Source organism: Phoenix dactylifera, chromosome 12, assembly GCF_009389715.1.
Source record: "Phoenix dactylifera cultivar Barhee BC4 chromosome 12, palm_55x_up_171113_PBpolish2nd_filt_p, whole genome shotgun sequence".
NCBI lineage: Eukaryota > Viridiplantae > Streptophyta > Magnoliopsida > Arecales > Arecaceae > Phoenix > Phoenix dactylifera.
This window is the reverse complement of record NC_052403.1, coordinates 5653635-5672286: the sequence shown is the minus strand read 5'-3', so window position 1 is coordinate 5672286 and position 18652 is coordinate 5653635. Positions and strand designations below refer to the sequence as shown.

Genomic DNA, 18652 nt, shown 5'->3' with positions numbered 1-18652 from the left:
TGAAGCAAAACAAGCATGTTTGCACATGTTACTCCGTAGTTGGATTGATCTGCTGCTGCTGAGCTAGTGAACCTGATCCAACCAATAATTTTTTACTGCACAGAGTAAGGAGTGAAAAGTTATGCTACATTGTATACACCATATGGCCATAGACTCCACCAATCATAACCGCTCATTTCTGTAGGCCTCCTTCATTAGGCATATATCTTGATGCACCACTATAAAAATGAGTGGTTGTGATTGGTGGCTTGCACAGCTGTGCACATATATAACTAATATAAATATGCACCGTTGGCAATATGTGAATGTAAGTATTGTCGAAGAAGGAAAAAAAAATGTTGAACCATGCCTCGAAGTCACACAAGCCCTGCTTAATTAAATTTAACCCTAATGGTTTTTACTCGTGCAGGTGCCATACTTGTACGCCATCTACAGGAACCACAAGAGAGCAGCCACCGGGGAGGAGGACTCGGTGGAAATGAGCAAAGCCAAGAACCACATGAACGGCACGGAGAAGACGGAGAAGAAGGCCCAGAACTCAGCGTTCAACCAGGTCTAAGCGACGACACAGGCAATTGTATGTGGCTGCGCTCATGTCCTTAGATCGAGATCACTGGGGATTTCGTGGCTTACCGCTAGCAGCAGTAACCCTCGAAGTCCACTCCAGCAACTCTTTGCTGGTATCATCCTTGTGCACAATAACCTCTATGAAGCACAAGCAGTTCTCTTTCGGCCCCAGTGCTGTCTGAATCGCCTCCTTAAGCTCCTCCTCGCATCGAACCTACATCAAGATATCAATACCTTCTGGTTAATACTTCGCAAATGTAAACATCTAACTAAAGCCTTTTTGCATGGCCATGTACTGAGTTTCTGGCATTATAAATAGACTCCTACGTACCTTCGTCGTCCAGCATTTGCCCTCGCCATTGTGGATAGCGTCCGCCAGCGCAGTGTAGTTCCAGTTCTTGATGACATTGTAAGGCCCATCATGGATCGCCGCCTCGATGGTGTATCCCCCATTGTTTATTAGGAAAATGATGCTGTTCTGCTCGCACCGCATCATCGTTGAAATATCTTGAGCAGTCATCTGAATTGAACGAGAGGATCAAGTCATCAGAGTTGTACTTCTTCGGAAGAACACACAATATTTTAAGATTTTCGTGCATGATCTGACTCAGATGATACCTGAAAGCTTCCATCACCAATGCAGGCAAGGACACGCTTATCCTTTGCTGCTTGGGCATACCCCAGAGTCGCTCCCACAGACCATCCAATAGAACCATATTGCAGTTGGAACTCATATCTGAAACATACCAACTAGTTCTTAACCATCAAACAACACAGAATGATCAGAGAACTGCTATATGTGGAAAGCATCTGAGTTTCGGACGAAGGCCTTACCCGCAACCCTGTGGCAGTTTAAGCTTCTGGCAGTTAAACCACGAATCGCCGGTCTCCGCGATCACAGCAGTGTCGCGCGTAAGCATATTCTGGATGTGCTTGAAGAGCACGTTCACCTTCAAAGGCTCCTTGGGCTTGCATTCAAGCGGGACTCCATCGGGCACGAAGATCCGGCGGTAGCTATCGTAGGCAGCTGTGTTGCGATTGAGCCGCTTGGCGAGCTCCCGGAGGAGGTCCTTCATCAGGACACACCCAAAAGCAGGCCCATTGGCAAACACCACACGGTCAGGCTGCACGATAACGGACTTCTCCTTCTTGAGGGGGAGGGAGTAGCCGACCGTGGTGAACTCATTGAAGATGGGCCCTGCAAAGAGGTAAGCGTCGGCCGACTCCACGATCTCAGCGCAGAAGGCGGTGCTAACGGCACCCCAGTAGGTTCCAATGAAGTGGGGGTGGTGCTCCGGCACGAGTCCCTTGGCTGACGGAAGCACAGCTATGGGGTAACCACAAGCATCCGCCAGCTCCACAAAGGCCTCGCAAGCCTTGGCCACCCTGATCTTGGGGCCTCCGATCAAGACCGGTTTCACCGCCTTGTTCAGGAACTCCGCCGTGGCTTCGACAGCCGCCTCTAGACCTAACTTGTTGCTCAATCTGCTGACGATAACGAGTCACAGAACACTAAAAACTACATATATTCCATTGAGCAGCTTGTTTAAATTCACCAAGGAAGAAAAAGAAACGATTTTTAAATGATGATGTGATCTCAGAAACTATCTAGAAAGCACTACATAGGTTCTGTTCGCTCTAATGATTCCAGTACTAAAAACGTACTTATATAAACAAAATAACATATAGAAACAGAGATTTAAATAAAGAACCGATTTTTGAAGCACTCCGGAGATTCAATGAAATAGAGAAGAAACATTGGCAGTGAAGAATTCTATTCTGGGGATTTTGGGGGTGGGTGAGCAGGAGGGCACATTGAGATACTTGGGGATTCCACTCTCAGGTCGGCGGCTACGTAGCAGGGATTGTTCCTCTCTGGAGCTTAGTATCAGACATAGACTGGAGGGATGGCAAATGCACACATTATCGATGATGGGGAGGATCACCTTGGTTCGGTCAGTTCTCTCTTTGATTCCCACTTACTTTCTCTCCAACTCTTTCATTCCAGTGGCGGTCCTGAGGTATTCACTTATTAGCATGGGAGGTTGTGTGTCAGTCGACTAGATTGGGGGGTTTGGGGTTGCAGTCTTTGGTGGTGAGACGGGAGGCTCTAGCGGCACGTCACGTAGCCAGATTCATGCTAGAGCCCGACAGTATGTGGTTCTCGCTGATGAGGGCCAAGTATGGTCCATTGCTGCCTGGGACACGAGCTGGCAGTCACCATTCACCGGTCTGGAGGGAGATGTGTGCCAGAGCCATGTTGGTGTTTCCGGAGATCAGATGGGCCATTGGGGACGGGCGATCTATTGATGTTTTGGAGGACTGCTGGGTGACTGAGTTGCCGATCAGTTATTTGCCGACCATGGTGGATTCGGCGAGGTTGAGTGGATACAGAGTTTGTGACTTGCTGGACCCTGTTGGGGGGTCAGTGGAGGGCTGGGCTGATTCGGGAGGTTCTTGGGGAGCAGTTGGCAGAGTTGGTTTTGGCTCTTCCGGTACCAGCCCGGAAGGAGCCTGACAGGCTAGTATGGATGCCATCAGGCCGGACGCGGGTACGAGCTAGGAATCTTCATGTTTTGTGCAGTAGGGAGCCAGCCCGACAGATTGAGGGAGGATGGATCTGGAGGATGCGGGTTCACCCGCGAGTGGCGCTTTTCATCTGGAAGATGGCATGGGGGTGCCTACCGACCAGAAGCGTGCTAGCTCGGCGAGGAGTACGGGTTACCCAGTTTTGTCAGGTGTGCATGGAGATTGAGGAGACCATCGATCATGCCCTTCTGCAGTGTCCTAGGGCGAGGGAGATTTGGAGTAGTTCACCTGCACCCTTACCCCAGGTGATGGAGTCGACACAGGATTTGATCCATCTGCTGAGAGTTTCTATGCGGAGCCCCAGATTTTGGGAGGGGGGATCCTCAGGGCATACCTGGCCTATCATATTTGGTTGGACAGGAATGCCGGCATATTTGATGGTAGGAGGTTGTCGCCGAGGATGGTGGCGGATAGAGCTGTAGCGCAGGCTAGGGAGGCTACTGCAGTTACCACGTTGTTCTCTACTGAGATGGCCAGGGACATCTGGGGCACTCTCTCCGCTGTTGTAGCGCCCAGGTTCGCCTATGTTTCTTGGGTACCCCCACCCCTTGGTCATCTCAAAGTGAACTTCGATGGTAGTATGTCGATGGATGGTGCATCTGGTGGTGTTGGATTCGTGATCAGAGATTCTTCTGGTAGGCTGGTAGCAGCCGGGGGTCGGCGCACGCAGGGGATTACTGTTGTAGGAGCAGAGCTTCGGGCTGCATGGGAGGGGTTGTTATATGCGAGGAGGTCCCTCGGAGCTGAGAGGGTGTATCTCGAGGGGGACTCTGCGGTGGTGATTGACTGGGTCCAAGGCGTGGACAGGTATGGTGATGGCCATCCTCTCATCAGAGACTCTCGCAGGCTGGTTCAGGAGATGGGTGGTCTGCAGGCAGCACATGTATTTCGGGAGGCGAACAGAGCAGCAGACTGGGTCGCCTCTTTCGTCGCCCGGCACTCCGGAGATTTTCTATGGACATCTATAGGAGATATTCCTTCTTCTTTGTACTCTTTGCTTTCTCGTGATTTGGCAGGATGTACTCAAGTTAGAGCTATATAAATTGCCGCATTTACCAAAAAAAAAAAAAAATAGAGAAGAAACAGAGGAGGCCGTTTCAACCCGTACCTGGGAGCGAGGAAGAACGGAACGGGCTCCCGGCTGAAGGTGGGATGAGGAATGGCCGGCAGATTGCAACTGATGCTAATATATACGGGTTTGCTTTCCCTTAAAGCAGTGGAGATCGCGGTGTCGATCAGCTCGTGGGCATTCTCCAGGTTAGTCACCACCGCCTATGAACACACAGAAGAGCCTCAAGATTCAATGTTTAAGCGAGATAAGGACCCAAGATTCAATCTTTAAGCGAGAAAAGGACCCAAGATTCAACCTTGAAGGGAGAAAAGGACTCAAATCGAGAGATGAGAGCGTAGCGTTGGTCGTTTACCTGGTAACCGGTGACAGTCTGGAAGCAGCGGTGCTCCTGGGAGAAGTCGGGGAGGCCGATGGTGTGATGAAGGATGCGGTTGGTGCCGTAGTCGTTGGAGTTGGGGCCGCCGACGATGCAAATAACGGGGAGGTTCTCGCTGTATGCGCCGGCGATGGCGTTGAGGACGCTGAGACCGCCGACGGTGAAGGTGACGACGCAGGCGCCGACGCCGCGGGAGCGAGCGTAGCCGTCTGCGGCGTAGCCGGCGTTGAGCTCGTTGCAGCACCCGACGAGGTTGAGGCCGGGCTCGGCGAGGAGGTGGTCGAGGAGGGTGAGGTTGAAGTCGCCGGGGACGGAGAAGACGTCGTTGACGCCCACCTGGACGAGGCGGCGGGCGAGGTGGCGGCCGAGGGTGGCTTCAGCGGCGCACATGGGAGCGGCGGCGGGGCTGGTGGGGTGGCAGGCAGCAGCGGGGAGGGAGCCCACGTCGTTGCACACGGGCTTGGCGACCCCGTCCACGGTTCCGATCGAGGTGTCCATCGGAGGAAGTAAAGGGCGGGAGCTTTAATTGGGAGCGGTTGTTTTGCTTATAGAAACAAGAGTAGAAGTTTTCTGAAGAGTCTTTCAGGCTTGGACGAGTGACTGGAGATGGAACGAAGGCAAGGTATCCATTTATAGCCCGTTTTTTGATCGGTAAATATTATCGAAAAGTTAATCAATTGTCTAATTTATCCATAATCTTATAACTTTTTAACATGAGTAAGTTATTTTTCCCAAAATAGTATTTATTATGAAATAGAGAAAAAATCTCATCTATCAAGAAGATGGGTAAATCAATTTTGGACCGGGGAGTCAAAAAAATAATCTTTTATTTTATTTCTAAAATACCCCTAACTCTATAATATAATAATAATAAATAATGATACTAATAATAATATAGCATAAAATAACATAATTATTATGTATAGTATATTATATTAGGTTTATAATATTTTATTATAATAATAATATATAATATAATATAATAGTATAGTATATTACAATATATTTCATTAGAGTATATTATATTTGAATATAATATATTAATAATATAATACATTATATAATAATATTATATTATATGATATGTTACTATATATAATATAACATATCTATATAATATATATAATTGTTGTGGTTCAAATCTTGCCAGAGGGTGACCACGTCGGAGGAGTCAAGAAAGCTGTCGGAGTGCAGAAGAAGACGGGGAGAGACACCTCCTACGACCGGCGGTGTACCTGCACAAAGCCTCATTGGTGTTTCCAGTGAGGGCCTTCTGTCGCTCAAGTTAGTATGGAGTTTTGTAGATTTAGCTAAGAAAGTTCCTTGGGCGTTACCTGTTGGTGTCTTTTATAGTCTTGATAGGAGCGCTTAGATAGCGGAGGTATGACCCGTTCCTATCGTGAGCGGGAGTGGCGCGCAGCCTGAGCCTGACTGTAGCGCGTGGAGGAGTCCATTCTTGGGGACGGTAAGGTGTTGACAGTCGTGGCAGGATATGGCGTATTCCCATCATGAGAGGGGTTGCTGAGCAGCTAGAGCTTGATAGTGGCACTCGGTGGAGCCCGTTCTTGGGAACTGTAAGGCATTGACGGCCGTGTCAGGGCATGGTCGGAGTAGTGCGTTGTGGTGGCGTCGCAATATACGGCCACGTAGGAGGGCGTGGGCACGAACATGGGTGCGGCCGTTGGTAAGGCCGAACTTGTTGAGAGGCTGCGGTGTGCTTTCGTCGAGGTGGGCTTGACGGGTGTCGAGGTGTGCCCGACGAAGCATCCCGAGCTCGGGGGTCGGGGCGTATAATCGGAGAAGGCGCCTCGAACTTGGCCGGGGCGGGTCGACGAATATCCGAGGTCGAATGAGCTTTCGGCGGAGTCTAAGGTCGGGCTGATTCTGGGCCGGTCCAAGGACACGTTCGACAGTGTTGGTGTCCATTGGGCCAAAATTGGGTGGCTCTTTTGCTGTGGGCTGGACAACCCATTTTGCCCCCCATCAATAATATAATAATATTATTAAATATATAATAATATTTATATAATAAAATATATTATGAAAAAAATATGGATAGATCTTAACAACTTACTCAGAAAAATAGTGATGCAGGAGAGCATGGATAATATATTCGGGAGCCATTTTTCAATACATAAAAGAATATAAAATTCTACCTAAATGTTGCTTTATGAAAAATTTATTTTTAGGCTATATCCGCGTTAGAGCCACATGAAATGCCGTTGTTACCAAAAAAGAAAAAAAAAGAAAAAAAACCATTTATTTTGGAAAATATGAATTTTCAGATAAATTTTCTTATCTTTCCAAGAATATTGTGTTTTATGTGGTGTTTGCAGTATGGCCATGAGAATGGGATCCGGGCAATCGTCATTGTTGTTGGAATTTGGACCCGAGGGCGGCCACTGGCTAAAAAGGGGAGCTCCGGCTGGTGGCGCGTCGGCGAGCGGGATTCTTCGAGGGACCTGCAAGAAGCCGGGCCGGGGTTTCCGGCACTGGCCCTCCGATGCTTAAGTCAGAGGAAGACCTTTTGTGAAGAAGGAGATAAGTTGCATGTAGAAAAAATATTCAGATCCTTGCTGAGGGAAAAAGTCCCCTCCTTTTATAAGAGAGGTGTCAGAGTTACCTGTGACTGGACGTGACTGTGCGAATTCATGGGTTACCATCATGATCGGACGTGATCGTGCACATTAATGAGTTGCCGTGGGCGACTGAACGAGACGGAGTGGCGCATTAATGGGTTGTCGTGGGCGACCTGCGGGATGGAGTGGGTCAGCGAGTTGCCGTGAATGATCTGAGATTTCGAGTAGGCTGGAGGTCCGTGAAGATCGTGCGCATTTAATTGCTAACAGTTACTTAGGCGGAGATCACGGGATCAGATCTCGGATGAGGAAAGGAGGAGCTTAATTCCCGATGGAGTGGAGAGGTCCGCTTCAGCCTTTGATCAGGTCTCTTTTGGACTGGAGATCGGGCTTAGTTTGGCCGAAATAAGGGTTACTAGGCTGCGCATCCCGAGGTCGAGCGCCTTGAGGTCGGGTGCATTTAAGGGCGGGCGCCTCTGAGGTCGCTGTCGCTGCGCCTTGAGGTCGGGCGCCTCTGAGGTCCCTGCCGTTGCGCCTTAAGGTCGGGCGCCTCTGAGGTCAGGCGCCTTAAGGTCGTTGCTGCTTCGCCCGTTGTCACGTGTCGACAGTGCCTCCACGTGTTTTGGGGCAGCCCATTTTTTCCTCAACACTACCCTCCACTTTCGAGTTCAAGTAGCCCACGAGCTCGAGCGAAGGAAGTAATTGTCACGCCGGTGGGACCGAGCAGCTTTAAATTGCTCCGCTATTCCGCGCGCTTCGGGGCATCTTTAAAGAAAAGCAACGTCCCTTCGCTTTTCGAGGTAGCTTGGGGCTGCAGGTTCATGATGAGGTCCCGGAATTCGACGGGACGCCGCTTCGATTCTGCTTTTAAAGCGTCGATTCAGATTGATACGCCACTCTGGTTTCCAAGGCCGACACGAGGCGTGATCCAGGTGGAAGGCGGGATCTGGTTCCGTCGAAGTGGGCCATCGGGAGGGTCTATATAAACCCTCATTCTGACCCGAAGGGTTCTCGTTTGGCCGCCGTTGTTGTTGTTTCTTCTTCTGCTTTCTTTTCTCTTATTTTTCGATCTTCGTTTAGTTTCTTCCGGTGGCACTCCGAGGCTTTTTCCGGCGGTCATCTCGATCCTCCACCTTTGAGTCGTCGGCACCTTCGGCGGAAACCTTAGTAGGTGCTTCTCCCCCGTTTGCTTGAAGGGTTTTTATATTTTTTTCTCTTTGTATTCTTTCTTTTATGCTTTTCTTTTGGGGATGGGTCATGGTCCGGACGAAATCGGGTCCACTTTGGCCGAGGAGGAGTTGGCATTGATCGGCGAGTGGTTTTTTCCTCGGTGCGGGTTTCGTCTGGAACCCGCGGGGTCGGAGGATCGGGTAAAGAGGCCTCCTCCAGGTCGGATCGGGGTGTACGTAGAGGCACTCAGGGCCGGCTTGTGATTTTCTTTACACGGGTTCATGAACGAGCTCCTGACGACATTCCAGCTTGTCCTAGCGCAGCTTGCTCCGAACGCATGGAGGACCATCGTCGGTTTTTTATCCCTCTGCCTTGCGCACGGGATACCGACCTCGGTAAATGTCTTCTGCCGGTGCTTCATGTTGAAGTCCAACCCAGCGGACAAAGAGTGGCTTTACCTTGCCCTTCGGGGCGGTAAGTCGTTCTTCCGAGGTGCTCATTCCTCCATTCGTGGGTGGAAGGAGAGATTTTTCTTTCTATCCTCCGAGCGCACATGGGGATTCGACCCCAGGTGGGGGCAGCCCCGACTCAAGGCCGTCAACAAGCTCCCCAAACTTTTAGAGAGCGAGCAGAAGACTCTCGACGCTCTTCACAGCCTCAAGGAGAACATTCTTCTGAACGACCTCCTGAGCAAGGTGGCTTTGGTGAATGTCGGCCTGAGCTCGGCGCGCCCTCAGGGTAAGAGCGGTTATGTTGGTTTGTTCTGTCACCTTTTGTCTTATTTGTTTTGCTTCTTCTCTTCTCTCTCTCTCTCTCTCTTTATCATCACTCTTTGGTGACGACCTAACATCCGGGCTTCTCTTTTTTCATCCTTTTAGATATTTTGGTGACGGTGACCAGTGATGCAGCTCTTTTCGCCCGGTACAAGAAGAGGGCAGCCGAGGCCGGCGGGGTTCCACCCAAGCCCCGGAAGAAGGCTAGGTCCTCGACGGCTGCAGCTGCCGAAGCGAGTGCCCCCGGGACCGGGACTTCCGACCCCATCTGGAAGGAGGCTCCGCCCACTGGGCGCACAGGCTCGAGTTCTACGAGGACTCCCACGACCCTCGCTTGCCCAGCCCCTATTTCTCAGCGACCCGATCGCCAAGTCATCCAGTTGCGGCGCTCGGGCCCGGAGCCAGGCAGCGGTCTCGAGGTTCCGAGCTCATCTCTACCGAGCTCGGCGAGACCCAATCTTTCAGGTTCTTCGAGGGACGAAACCTGCCCGGAAAGGAGGCCCTACTGCCTGGAGTAGGCCATCTTTGAGGGTGACTCGGCCCTCCAGGATGGCCAGATCGCGCGTCAAGTATTCCGCGTCGCGCTGCTTCCGGCCGACCGAGCCGAGTTTGAGGCTGCAAACTTGAACAGCCTTATTGATGGAACCTACTGCTCCGCCGTTCGGGTAAATTAGCTTCTTGCCTTAACTTCCATATTCTATCGGACCTTTGATCTTGACTCATTACTTTTTTTTTTTCTTTACAACATCTTCATGAGGTCGATATGTTGATCTCTATGGCGGCCGATTGTTGGGATAAGGCTTGGTGGAGCAAAAAGGCGCAGGAGGAGGCCGAGAGGAGGCTCGGCGAAGCCGAGGCCTCGCGGAGGGAGGCCCTTGAGAGGACGGAGGCCGCCAAGGTCGAGCTGCAATCGGCGATTGCGGAGCTCGAGGAGGAGAAGGCCGCGCATGCTTTGGCCAGGTTAGAGTTGCGCGCCTCCGAGGCGCGTCTGGTCGAAGCCTGCTCTGCAATCGCTGGCCATCAACATGAGGCGGAGGTCGCCTGGCTGAAGATCGAGCAGCTTGAGGCTCGAGAAAAGAGGGCCTTGGAGCAAGCCCAAAATGCGATGCAACTCTTCTGGGAGTCAGAAGAGTTCCATGACTTGATGGAAGAAGAGGCCGTGGACGTGCTTATCCACTACTTCAAGGACTTCCGGAGGCAGATGCGACGGATCTGCCCTCAGTTCGATCTCAATGGTCTTCAGCCCGGCGGGGGAATCATCGAGGGTGAGGGCGAGCCCGATGATCCGACGGACGGCGGCGCAGCCAGCGGCGCGCCTGCGAGTCTTGAGGCTGAGCAGAAAACCGTTGAGGCCGAGGCCAAAGCGGTAGAGCAGATCGCTCAGGAGGCTTCCCTGGAGAAGTTGCCGGAGGCTCCTCTGAAGGAGCATCTGAAGCTGCTCCCGAGGCTGCTGACAAAGCCCCGTCCGAGGCTTGCGGAGACGGAGCAACGGAGCAACCTGTAGCGGCTCCTGCTGATCCCATCATGATCGTCGTGGACGACCTGGAGCCCGACGTCGAGGCCACCGCTGCTCTCGAGATGCCCTAGGCTTTAGCTCTTTCCTTTTTTTTTTCTTTTCGTAAGTGAGGTCGGCCATCACGGCCATTGTACAGCCGGGCAGGTTGGCCTCTTTGTCAAGTTTTGTAATTGGCCTTAGGGCTCTTTATCAATGAAAAATATTCTTTCTCAAATTTTGTGTTTGCTTTCATAACAAACTTCCATCTTAGCTGCTTGAGTTGAACTTTTGTTTGGCGAATTTTCACCAAGTCTCCGGGTTCGGCACTTGGAGGAATCCGCCTTGTCTCTAGGCTTAGCCTTGTCAGGCCCTTAGGCTCGGGCTCTGGTAGAATATGCTAGTCCTTTGAGCTCGGACTCGATAGTGTAGGCCGAGGTCGAGTTGCCGTTGGAGCTTACACGCTCTTTGAACTCGAACTTCGTTGAGGTATTGCAAAGTAGAACTAAAAGTTGGGTTCACGGCCGATGTGACAGGGTATCCTCAAGCTTGGCTGAGACATCATCAGGTAGGGATTAAGGTCGTCGTAGTCGAACGAGGTTAAGGAGTCTGAACCGGGACGGGCCTCCGAGCCGAGCCGGAGGATTATACGTGGGGCCGCAAGAGCGCGACACCTCGGTCTGGGGATTTCGAGCTTCGATGAGGCTTTGTCGGAAGCGTCGAATGCTGTCGAAATGTCACGGAGATGCTGTGGAGAAGCCATGGGGATACCGTCATGGGGTCGAGGGAGCTTGGGCTCGCTGTCGAGGGATCATGCATGAGGTCGAGGGAGCTTGGGCTCGCTGTCAACCCTGTGATGCTTTCCGAGGTCGAGGGAGCTTGGGCTCGCTGTCGACTCAGCGGGGCATCTCGACCTTAGTCGAGGGATCATGCACGAGGTCGAGGGAGCTCGAGCTCGCTGTCGACCCTGCGATGTTTTCCGAGGTCGAGGGAGCTTGGGCTTGCTGTCGACTCAACGGGGCATCTCAACCTTAGTCGAGGGATCATGCACGAGGTCGAGGGAGCTCGAGCTCGCTGTCAACCCCGTGATGCTTTCCGAGGTCGAGGGAGTTTGGGCTCGTTGTCGACTCAGCGGGGCATCTCGACCTTAGTCGAGAAATCATGCACGAGGTCGAGGGAGCTTGGGCTCGCTGTCGACCCCGTGATGCTTCCCGAGGTTGAGGGAGCATGAGCTCACTGTCGACTCAGCAGGGCATCTCGACCTTAGTCGAGGGATCATGCACGAGGTCGAGGGAGCTCGGGCTCGCTATCGATCCCACGATGCTTTCCGAGGTCGAGTGAGCTTGGGCTCGCTATCGACTCAGCGGAGCATCCCGAGCTTGGTTGGGGTCTTTGATGGAGATCGAGCTCGATGTTAGCGCTATGAAGCATCCCAAACTAGGCTGGGGCATCCGAACTTGGCCAGGCATCCAAGTTTGGTCGGGCATCCGAGCTTGGTCGGGCACCCTGAAGTCCACAAGTGGATCAACATGAGGAAGAGTATTGACTAATTAAAGGAGAGTTGTAAATAAATTAACATAAGGAGGAAGCGTCAGCTGTATTTCCAAACATCAAAGATCCCTGGGGGCTTTGCTGATAGTACATCCAGAGATTTTTGGAGTTCCAGCTTCGGGGAATAAGAGGCCCTTCAAGAGACTCCAACTTGTATGCTCTGGGCTGCTGGACTCGGGCAATTCGGTATGGCCCCTCCCAGTTTGGGCAAGCTTCCCCTGCTTAGTAGTTTGAGAAGCTTCATCTTTCCTCAAGACGAAGTCTCCCACCTTGAAGAGCTTGGTCTTTACCCTAGAGTTATAGTACTGTGCTGCTTTTCGTTGATATCTCATCATGCGGATTCGGGCGGCGCGGCATTTTCCACCAGCCTCCTTTCCTCCCGCCGGTTCTGTATGAACCGGTTGGGTACCCCACGGCGAATAAGTGCCTTGATCTCATCTCGGAGCTGGAATCACTCCTCCGTGTCGTAGCCGTGGTCCCGGTGGATGCGGCAATATTTTCTAGGGTTGCACCGAGCTCCTGTCTCCCGCATCGGGGGTGGGGGTCGGAAATAGTCTCGACCCTCTATCTCCATAAGGATCTCTACCCGAGGTGTATTAAGAGGGATGTAGTTCTCGTACTTTCCTTGCGGCACTCGGGGCCGAGGCGGAGATCTTGGCCGAGGTGGGGATCTTGATCGAAGCTACGCCTGCTGTCGAGGTGGACTCCTCAACCGAGGTAGGTTCTTTTCTGGGCGGGGAGACTGGCTTCTCGGGCAGTCGCGCTCCTCGTGACGTCTCTTCTATTTTTCTGAGGCCTGCTCTGTCGCGCCTCGCCTGGAAGCAATGGCCTCCTCAGCCAGCATCTCAGTGAAGTTGGTAGAAAAATTCTTCTCAATAGAGAAGAGGAACCTGTAGGACCGAGCTCATGTCTTTAGCGCTGACATGGCTATCGACTGATCGAGCTCGCGGACCTTCCAGGTTGCAGCGGTGAAACGGTCGAGGTAGTCTTTAAGGGACTCTTTTTCCTTCTGCTTGATGTCGAGGAGGGAGTCCGACGTTCGCCGCTGACATCGGCTGGTAGCAAAGTTGGTGGTGAACTACCTGCCGAGCTGTTCAAAGAAGGACACGGTGCTCGGCTTCAGTTCGGAGAACCAAAGCTTAGCCGTTTCTCGAAGTGTCGCAGAAAAGGCCTTGCAGAACATGACCTCTGAAGACCCTTGCAGTGCCATAAGGGCCCGATAGCTTTCCAAGTGGTCGAGGGGGTCGATAGTTCCATTATAAAGCTCCACTTGAGGCATTTTGAACCTTGGTGGGATTGGTTCATCCTCAATCTGGCGGGAGAAAGGCGACTTGGTGGTGAACTCAAAATCGCCCTCGCGTCTTGCCTTCCGGCTATGGAGCGCCTCAATCTGGCGCTCAAGTTTCTCGACCTTCTTGTCGAGTTCCCCGCCCTGGGGGATTGCTACGGTAGTCTGTTCTGGTGCGGGTTGACCCGAGGCTGACTCAGCTTCCGAAAGCGGTGGCCTCCTATCTAGGCTCTTCCCTAGCGATTCTCTCCGAGGAGACGCTCGGGTCGAGCCTTGACAGCAACATTGTTCTTGATTGTTGGCCCTCGAGGAGCTATGGAGATTTTGGCCTTGAAGCGCCGGTCCGTCTGGAGGGAGGACTGGCTGGGCCTGAACCTGTGGAGGCGGCATAGGGAGGGCCTCCACACGCTGCAGGCCTTAGACCACTGTGGCCAAAACTTGAACTTGCTGTACCAGAACGTTGAACTGTTCTGGCTGAACTTGGGGGACAGGGTCCGCTGGAGATCTTGGCGGCGAGTTCTGGACTGAATGTCCAGGACTTAGTGCAGGTCGTCAGAAGGCGTTGGAGGCTCCTTTACTCCTTAGCTTAATGGCCGCAACTCGGGCCCTTCCTCTAGCACCAACTGTTGCTGGAATTTGGACCCAGGGGCGGCCACTGGCTAAAAAGGGGGAGCTCCGGCTGGTGGCGCGTCGGCGAGCGGGATTCTCCGAGGGACCTGCAAGAAGCCAGTGATCGGGGTTTCCGGCGCCGGCCCTTCGATGCTTAAGTCAGAGGGAGGCCTTTTGTGGAGAAGGAGATAAGTTGCATGTAGGAAAAAATATTCAGATCCTTCCCGAGGGAAGAAGCCCCTTCTTTTATAAGAGGGGTGTCAGGGTTACTTGTGACTGGACATGACTTTGCGAATTAATAGGTTACCATCATGATCGTGCGCGATCGTGTGCATTAATGTGTTGCCGTGGGCGACTGAACGGGATGGAGTGGCGCATTAATGGGTTGCCATGGGCGACGTCGCGGGATGGAGTGGGTCAGCGAGTTGCTGTGAATGATCTGAGATTTCGAGTAGGCTGGAAGTCCGTGGAGATCGTGCGCATTTAATTGCTGACAGTTGCTCAGGTGGAGATCACGAGATCAGATCCCAGATGAGGAAAGGAGGAGCTTAATTTTCGATGGAGTGGAGAGGTCCGCTTCAGCCTTTGATCAGGTCCCGAGGTCAGGCGCCTTGAGGTCGCTGCCGCTGCGCCTTGAGGTCGGGCGCCTCTAAGGTCGGGCGCCTTGAGGTCGCTGCCGCTTCGCCCGTCGTCACATGCCAACAGTACCTCCACGTGTTTTGGGGCAGCCCCTTTTTCCCTCAACAGTCATATGTCTTGGATCCTTTATGCATCGCGTGGTCGGATCGGTTTGTTTTCTTCCCACAGGATTTCCTCTCGGTTTGTTTTCTTCCCACACGTTTTCCTCTCGGTTTGTTTTCTTCCTCTCCAAGTCTTCCCAGGCGTCCCTGAACTCACCGTTGGGAACAATAGCAGCGGGAAAATAAAAGCTAGAGTTACAAAGTCATTGACATGCATGCAGTAATGATGTCGAATAAGGAATCCAGCTCCCACCGGATTTCCTGCGACACTATCACCATCAAATTGTTTCTTGACGCAACCAAACTGTGGGGGCGCCAAGAAGCAAAAGGGGAGGAAGTTGAAGGCGGGTTGGTTTTTGGCACCGTCCTCCAATGAGTCGGCTGAGAAGTGTTTTAGATGGTGGACATGGAAAGTTACTCATTGCCAACCATTTTGGATTCATGGGGCTTCCTTGCTGTCCAGATGTTGATAGAAGCATCAGTTTGGGTTGGCCCAAGGTGACCATGCTTGAGAGGAACTGTTGCTAGAAATTGGACCCAGGGGGGACCCGAGGGCAACCAGTGGCTGAGAAGGAGGAGCTCCGGCGTGAGATGGCGGGTAACGGTCCGTCGGCGGGCGGCGTCCTCCGCGAGGCTTGCAAAAAGCCGATGGCCGGGATTTCCGGCGTCGGCCCTCCGATGCCTAAGTCAGAGAGGGTAGATGTATAAAAGGAGAGGGAATGTCTGTCCAGAGTTTCAGCGTCCAGCCCCCTCTAAGATGGAGGGATTCTCTTTTTATAAAGGGGTACTGGATTACCTGTGACGTGACGGGGCGAACGACTTACTGTATGATTGAGCATGTCGTATGAATTAATGCACGATCGTGTGAATTAATGCCTTGTCGTAGGAGATCAGGCCGGAGCCAACGAGTCGTCGTGGCTGATCGGACGCAGCCGAGCGAATTTGCCGTGGAGGGCTTGAGATCCGTAGGTAGCCGGAGCCATGCGCATTAATTGTTGAGTAAGTCGGAGGTCTGTAGAGGCCACGCGTATTAATTGTTGAGTAAGCCGGAGGTCTGCAAAGGCCACACGCATTAATTGTTGAGTAAACCGGAGGTCTGCAGGGGCCACGCGCATTAATTGTTGACGGTGGTGGCAGCCCTGGTCGAGCTGCAGAAGGATGTGAGTGCGGCGGGTGGATGGTGAGGTCGGGCTTCCGAGGTTGAGAACTCTGAGGTCGGGTGCCTGGTCGGGCGTCAGGTCGGAAGCTCTGAGGTCGGGCGCCTCTGATCACGTGCCGGTGATATGCTCACATGCTTTGGGGCGACTTATATTTTCCGGTTTGGGTTGGCCCAAGGTGACCATTCTTGAGAGGAACAATGAAATGGTTCCACCCATTCCAGTAAATTCAAGTAGCCAAGATTGCGGCAAACCCGCCCCAAACCTTGTCAGAATACAGGCATGCAGCAAAAAATATGCAGGAGTTTCTTCTTCGCCAAAAACATCTACTACACCGCTTTTAATATGCGACGTTCCTGTTGGTAATCTGCTCCACATAAGTTTCCATAGGAAAATGTGAACTCGTGGAGAGCATTTCAAGAGAAATTTAAACCATCACTAGATTCTGAACAAAGGGCGGAATAAACATCTTGGACTCGAACCCTTGGAAGATGAGAACAGACTTTATAAGCTAAATTGAATCAAGAGGAAACATAGACCTTATGAGGTTGGTATCCTATCGCTTTTCAGTAATTTGAAGGTCAGATGCCTTCATAATTTCAGATAATGCCTTGGGGGTCAAAAGTTATGGGGGTACTGGACATACAGCGGTTGGGAGAAAGTCGATCTGAGTCCGGAGCCACTGGACTTGCCTTCTGTTGAGTGGGAAATTTTTCTACTCAAACTCTCAATGGATGCTAGCATTAGAATGTTGAAGGCCTAAGAGGCAGTGTTGGATAATAAACTTGATTTCTATAGTGATGTGACATCCAACCAGCATCTTAGTTGAAGAGTCAAAGTCAAGTCAAGATTAAAAAGGTGAAAGACCAAGGGTCACAAGAGTCATCGTGAGTTGTAAAAGGTTAAGAGTCATAAGTTATAGAATGTGAAGAGTCATGGGTTATGGGTACGTATATCAAGAGTCATGAGTTAGAAATATTCAAGGTCAAGAGTTATGAGTTACATGAAGGATTTCTAGAGTCACATGAAGTCTATATAAAGGGTTGTAAGCATCTATTTGTATGGTGTGAGTTGAATAAAATTATCCTTTTTTCAAACTTTATTCTTAAGAGATTCTACCACCTTCTTCTTGAGTGTTCTTCCTTATATTTTATCTAACAAAGTAGTAAAAGAGCTAGACTAATCTAATGGCCAACAATACGATGGCATTTTTGGTTTCTCAACTCACTAAAGACAACTATGAGAATTGGTGCATCCAAATAAAGGCGATGCTTGGCTCGCAAGATGCGTGAAAAATAGTTGAAAATGTTCTATGGAGCCTGAAGCTGAGGTGACTTTGACAGAGAATCGAATGCAATCGATAAGGGAGTCAAGAGAGAAGGATAAGAAAGCTCTTTTCTTGATTTATCAAGGGTTGGATGAAGCCACCTTTGAGATTGTTGCAGCTGCTACAACATCAAGACAAGCTTGAGAATTTCTTCAAAAGTCATACAAGCGTATTGATAAGGTAAAGAAGATTTGTCTTCAAAGCCTTAGAAGTAATTTTGAGTCTTTATAAATGAAGGATTCAGAATCTATTGCTGATTATTTTACAAGAGTTATGGTGATTATGTCACGCCCCGAGCACGGAGCACGGCAGACGCCGCACGTCTACACGGTGGACCGTGCAAGCATTCAAGGCACTGATCATATCAAAGCAATTACAAATTCCTAATTTTTTTCTTTAATCAATAATTTATCTCCAAGCAATCTTCCAAAGTTTCAAAATAATATATATCAATATAAATCAAATATTCTAACTAATCTAACTAAAATGCCAATAACTGAAGGAATAATTAAAAAATCTAACGCACTCTCTAATCCCATGTGATCATGCATCTAGATCTGAAAAACCGATAAAATATGATAATGAGCTATACTAGCCCAGTAAACAACATAATACCCTAGAGCGAGGTCAAAGCATATTAGATGATTAATCAAAACACAAAATAATGAAGGAGAATTAAATCACAAATAAGCACATTTTTTCAAAACTTATTATCATTTTTACAAAAACTCTAATACTAAAGTCTCAACATAAATCAGCTAAGGACACGTAACCCAGTAGCATGGGTTGCATAAAGTGCCAAATCAATTATTATTAACCATCGGTGTCGAAATCTACTATTATTAATCACCAGTGGCAACGGTGTCAAAATCTACGATTCTAATCACCGGTGGCGCGGTGTCGAAACTAGTTTCTCATAGATACAAGTCGATAGGACCGACGAATAATCTTCATTGGCGGGGCCAAAGTAGATTATAGCCATACTGAGAATATATACATATAAAAATAGATTTCATAAGTTGCCTAGTCATATTTTACAAATTTCATAGCAAATAACAAAATTTTCAAATAATATTTAACATGCTTGACCCATCTTACTAAGTACAAAATATATTTCAAAATTAAATCCACTAATAATTACTTTGCCAAACACATTGAAAAATATACTTTGAAGTATTAAATTACTTACCTCTTCTCGTTTAAATCCCACTTCAGACAAACGGGTCAGATGCACCTATTTAAATATCATTAGAATATAATTAATTTCTTTGTTTATCTTAGAGCTAAGCAAAACCAAAAATATTATTGGATATGGCTCAACAGGGCCTAGAGTCGGCCCATAATGGGCATGGCCCAATACTG

General features: G+C 50.2%; 1 protein-coding gene across 1 annotated transcript; it reads right to left on the bottom strand.

The window, feature by feature from the left end:
• On the bottom strand, positions 1–5178 carry LOC103718137 (pyruvate decarboxylase 1-like). The gene is made up of 6 exons (XM_039132421.1): positions 4581–5178; positions 4265–4428; positions 1402–2052; positions 1186–1303; positions 899–1087; positions 1–781 (listed from the first exon to the last, which is right to left on the bottom strand). The coding sequence occupies exons 1-6, from the start codon at positions 5100–5102 to the stop codon at positions 611–613; spliced, it is 1815 nt and encodes a 604-aa protein (XP_038988349.1). The 5' UTR covers positions 5103–5178; the 3' UTR covers positions 1–610.
• Between the last annotated feature and the right edge of the window lie 13474 nt (positions 5179–18652).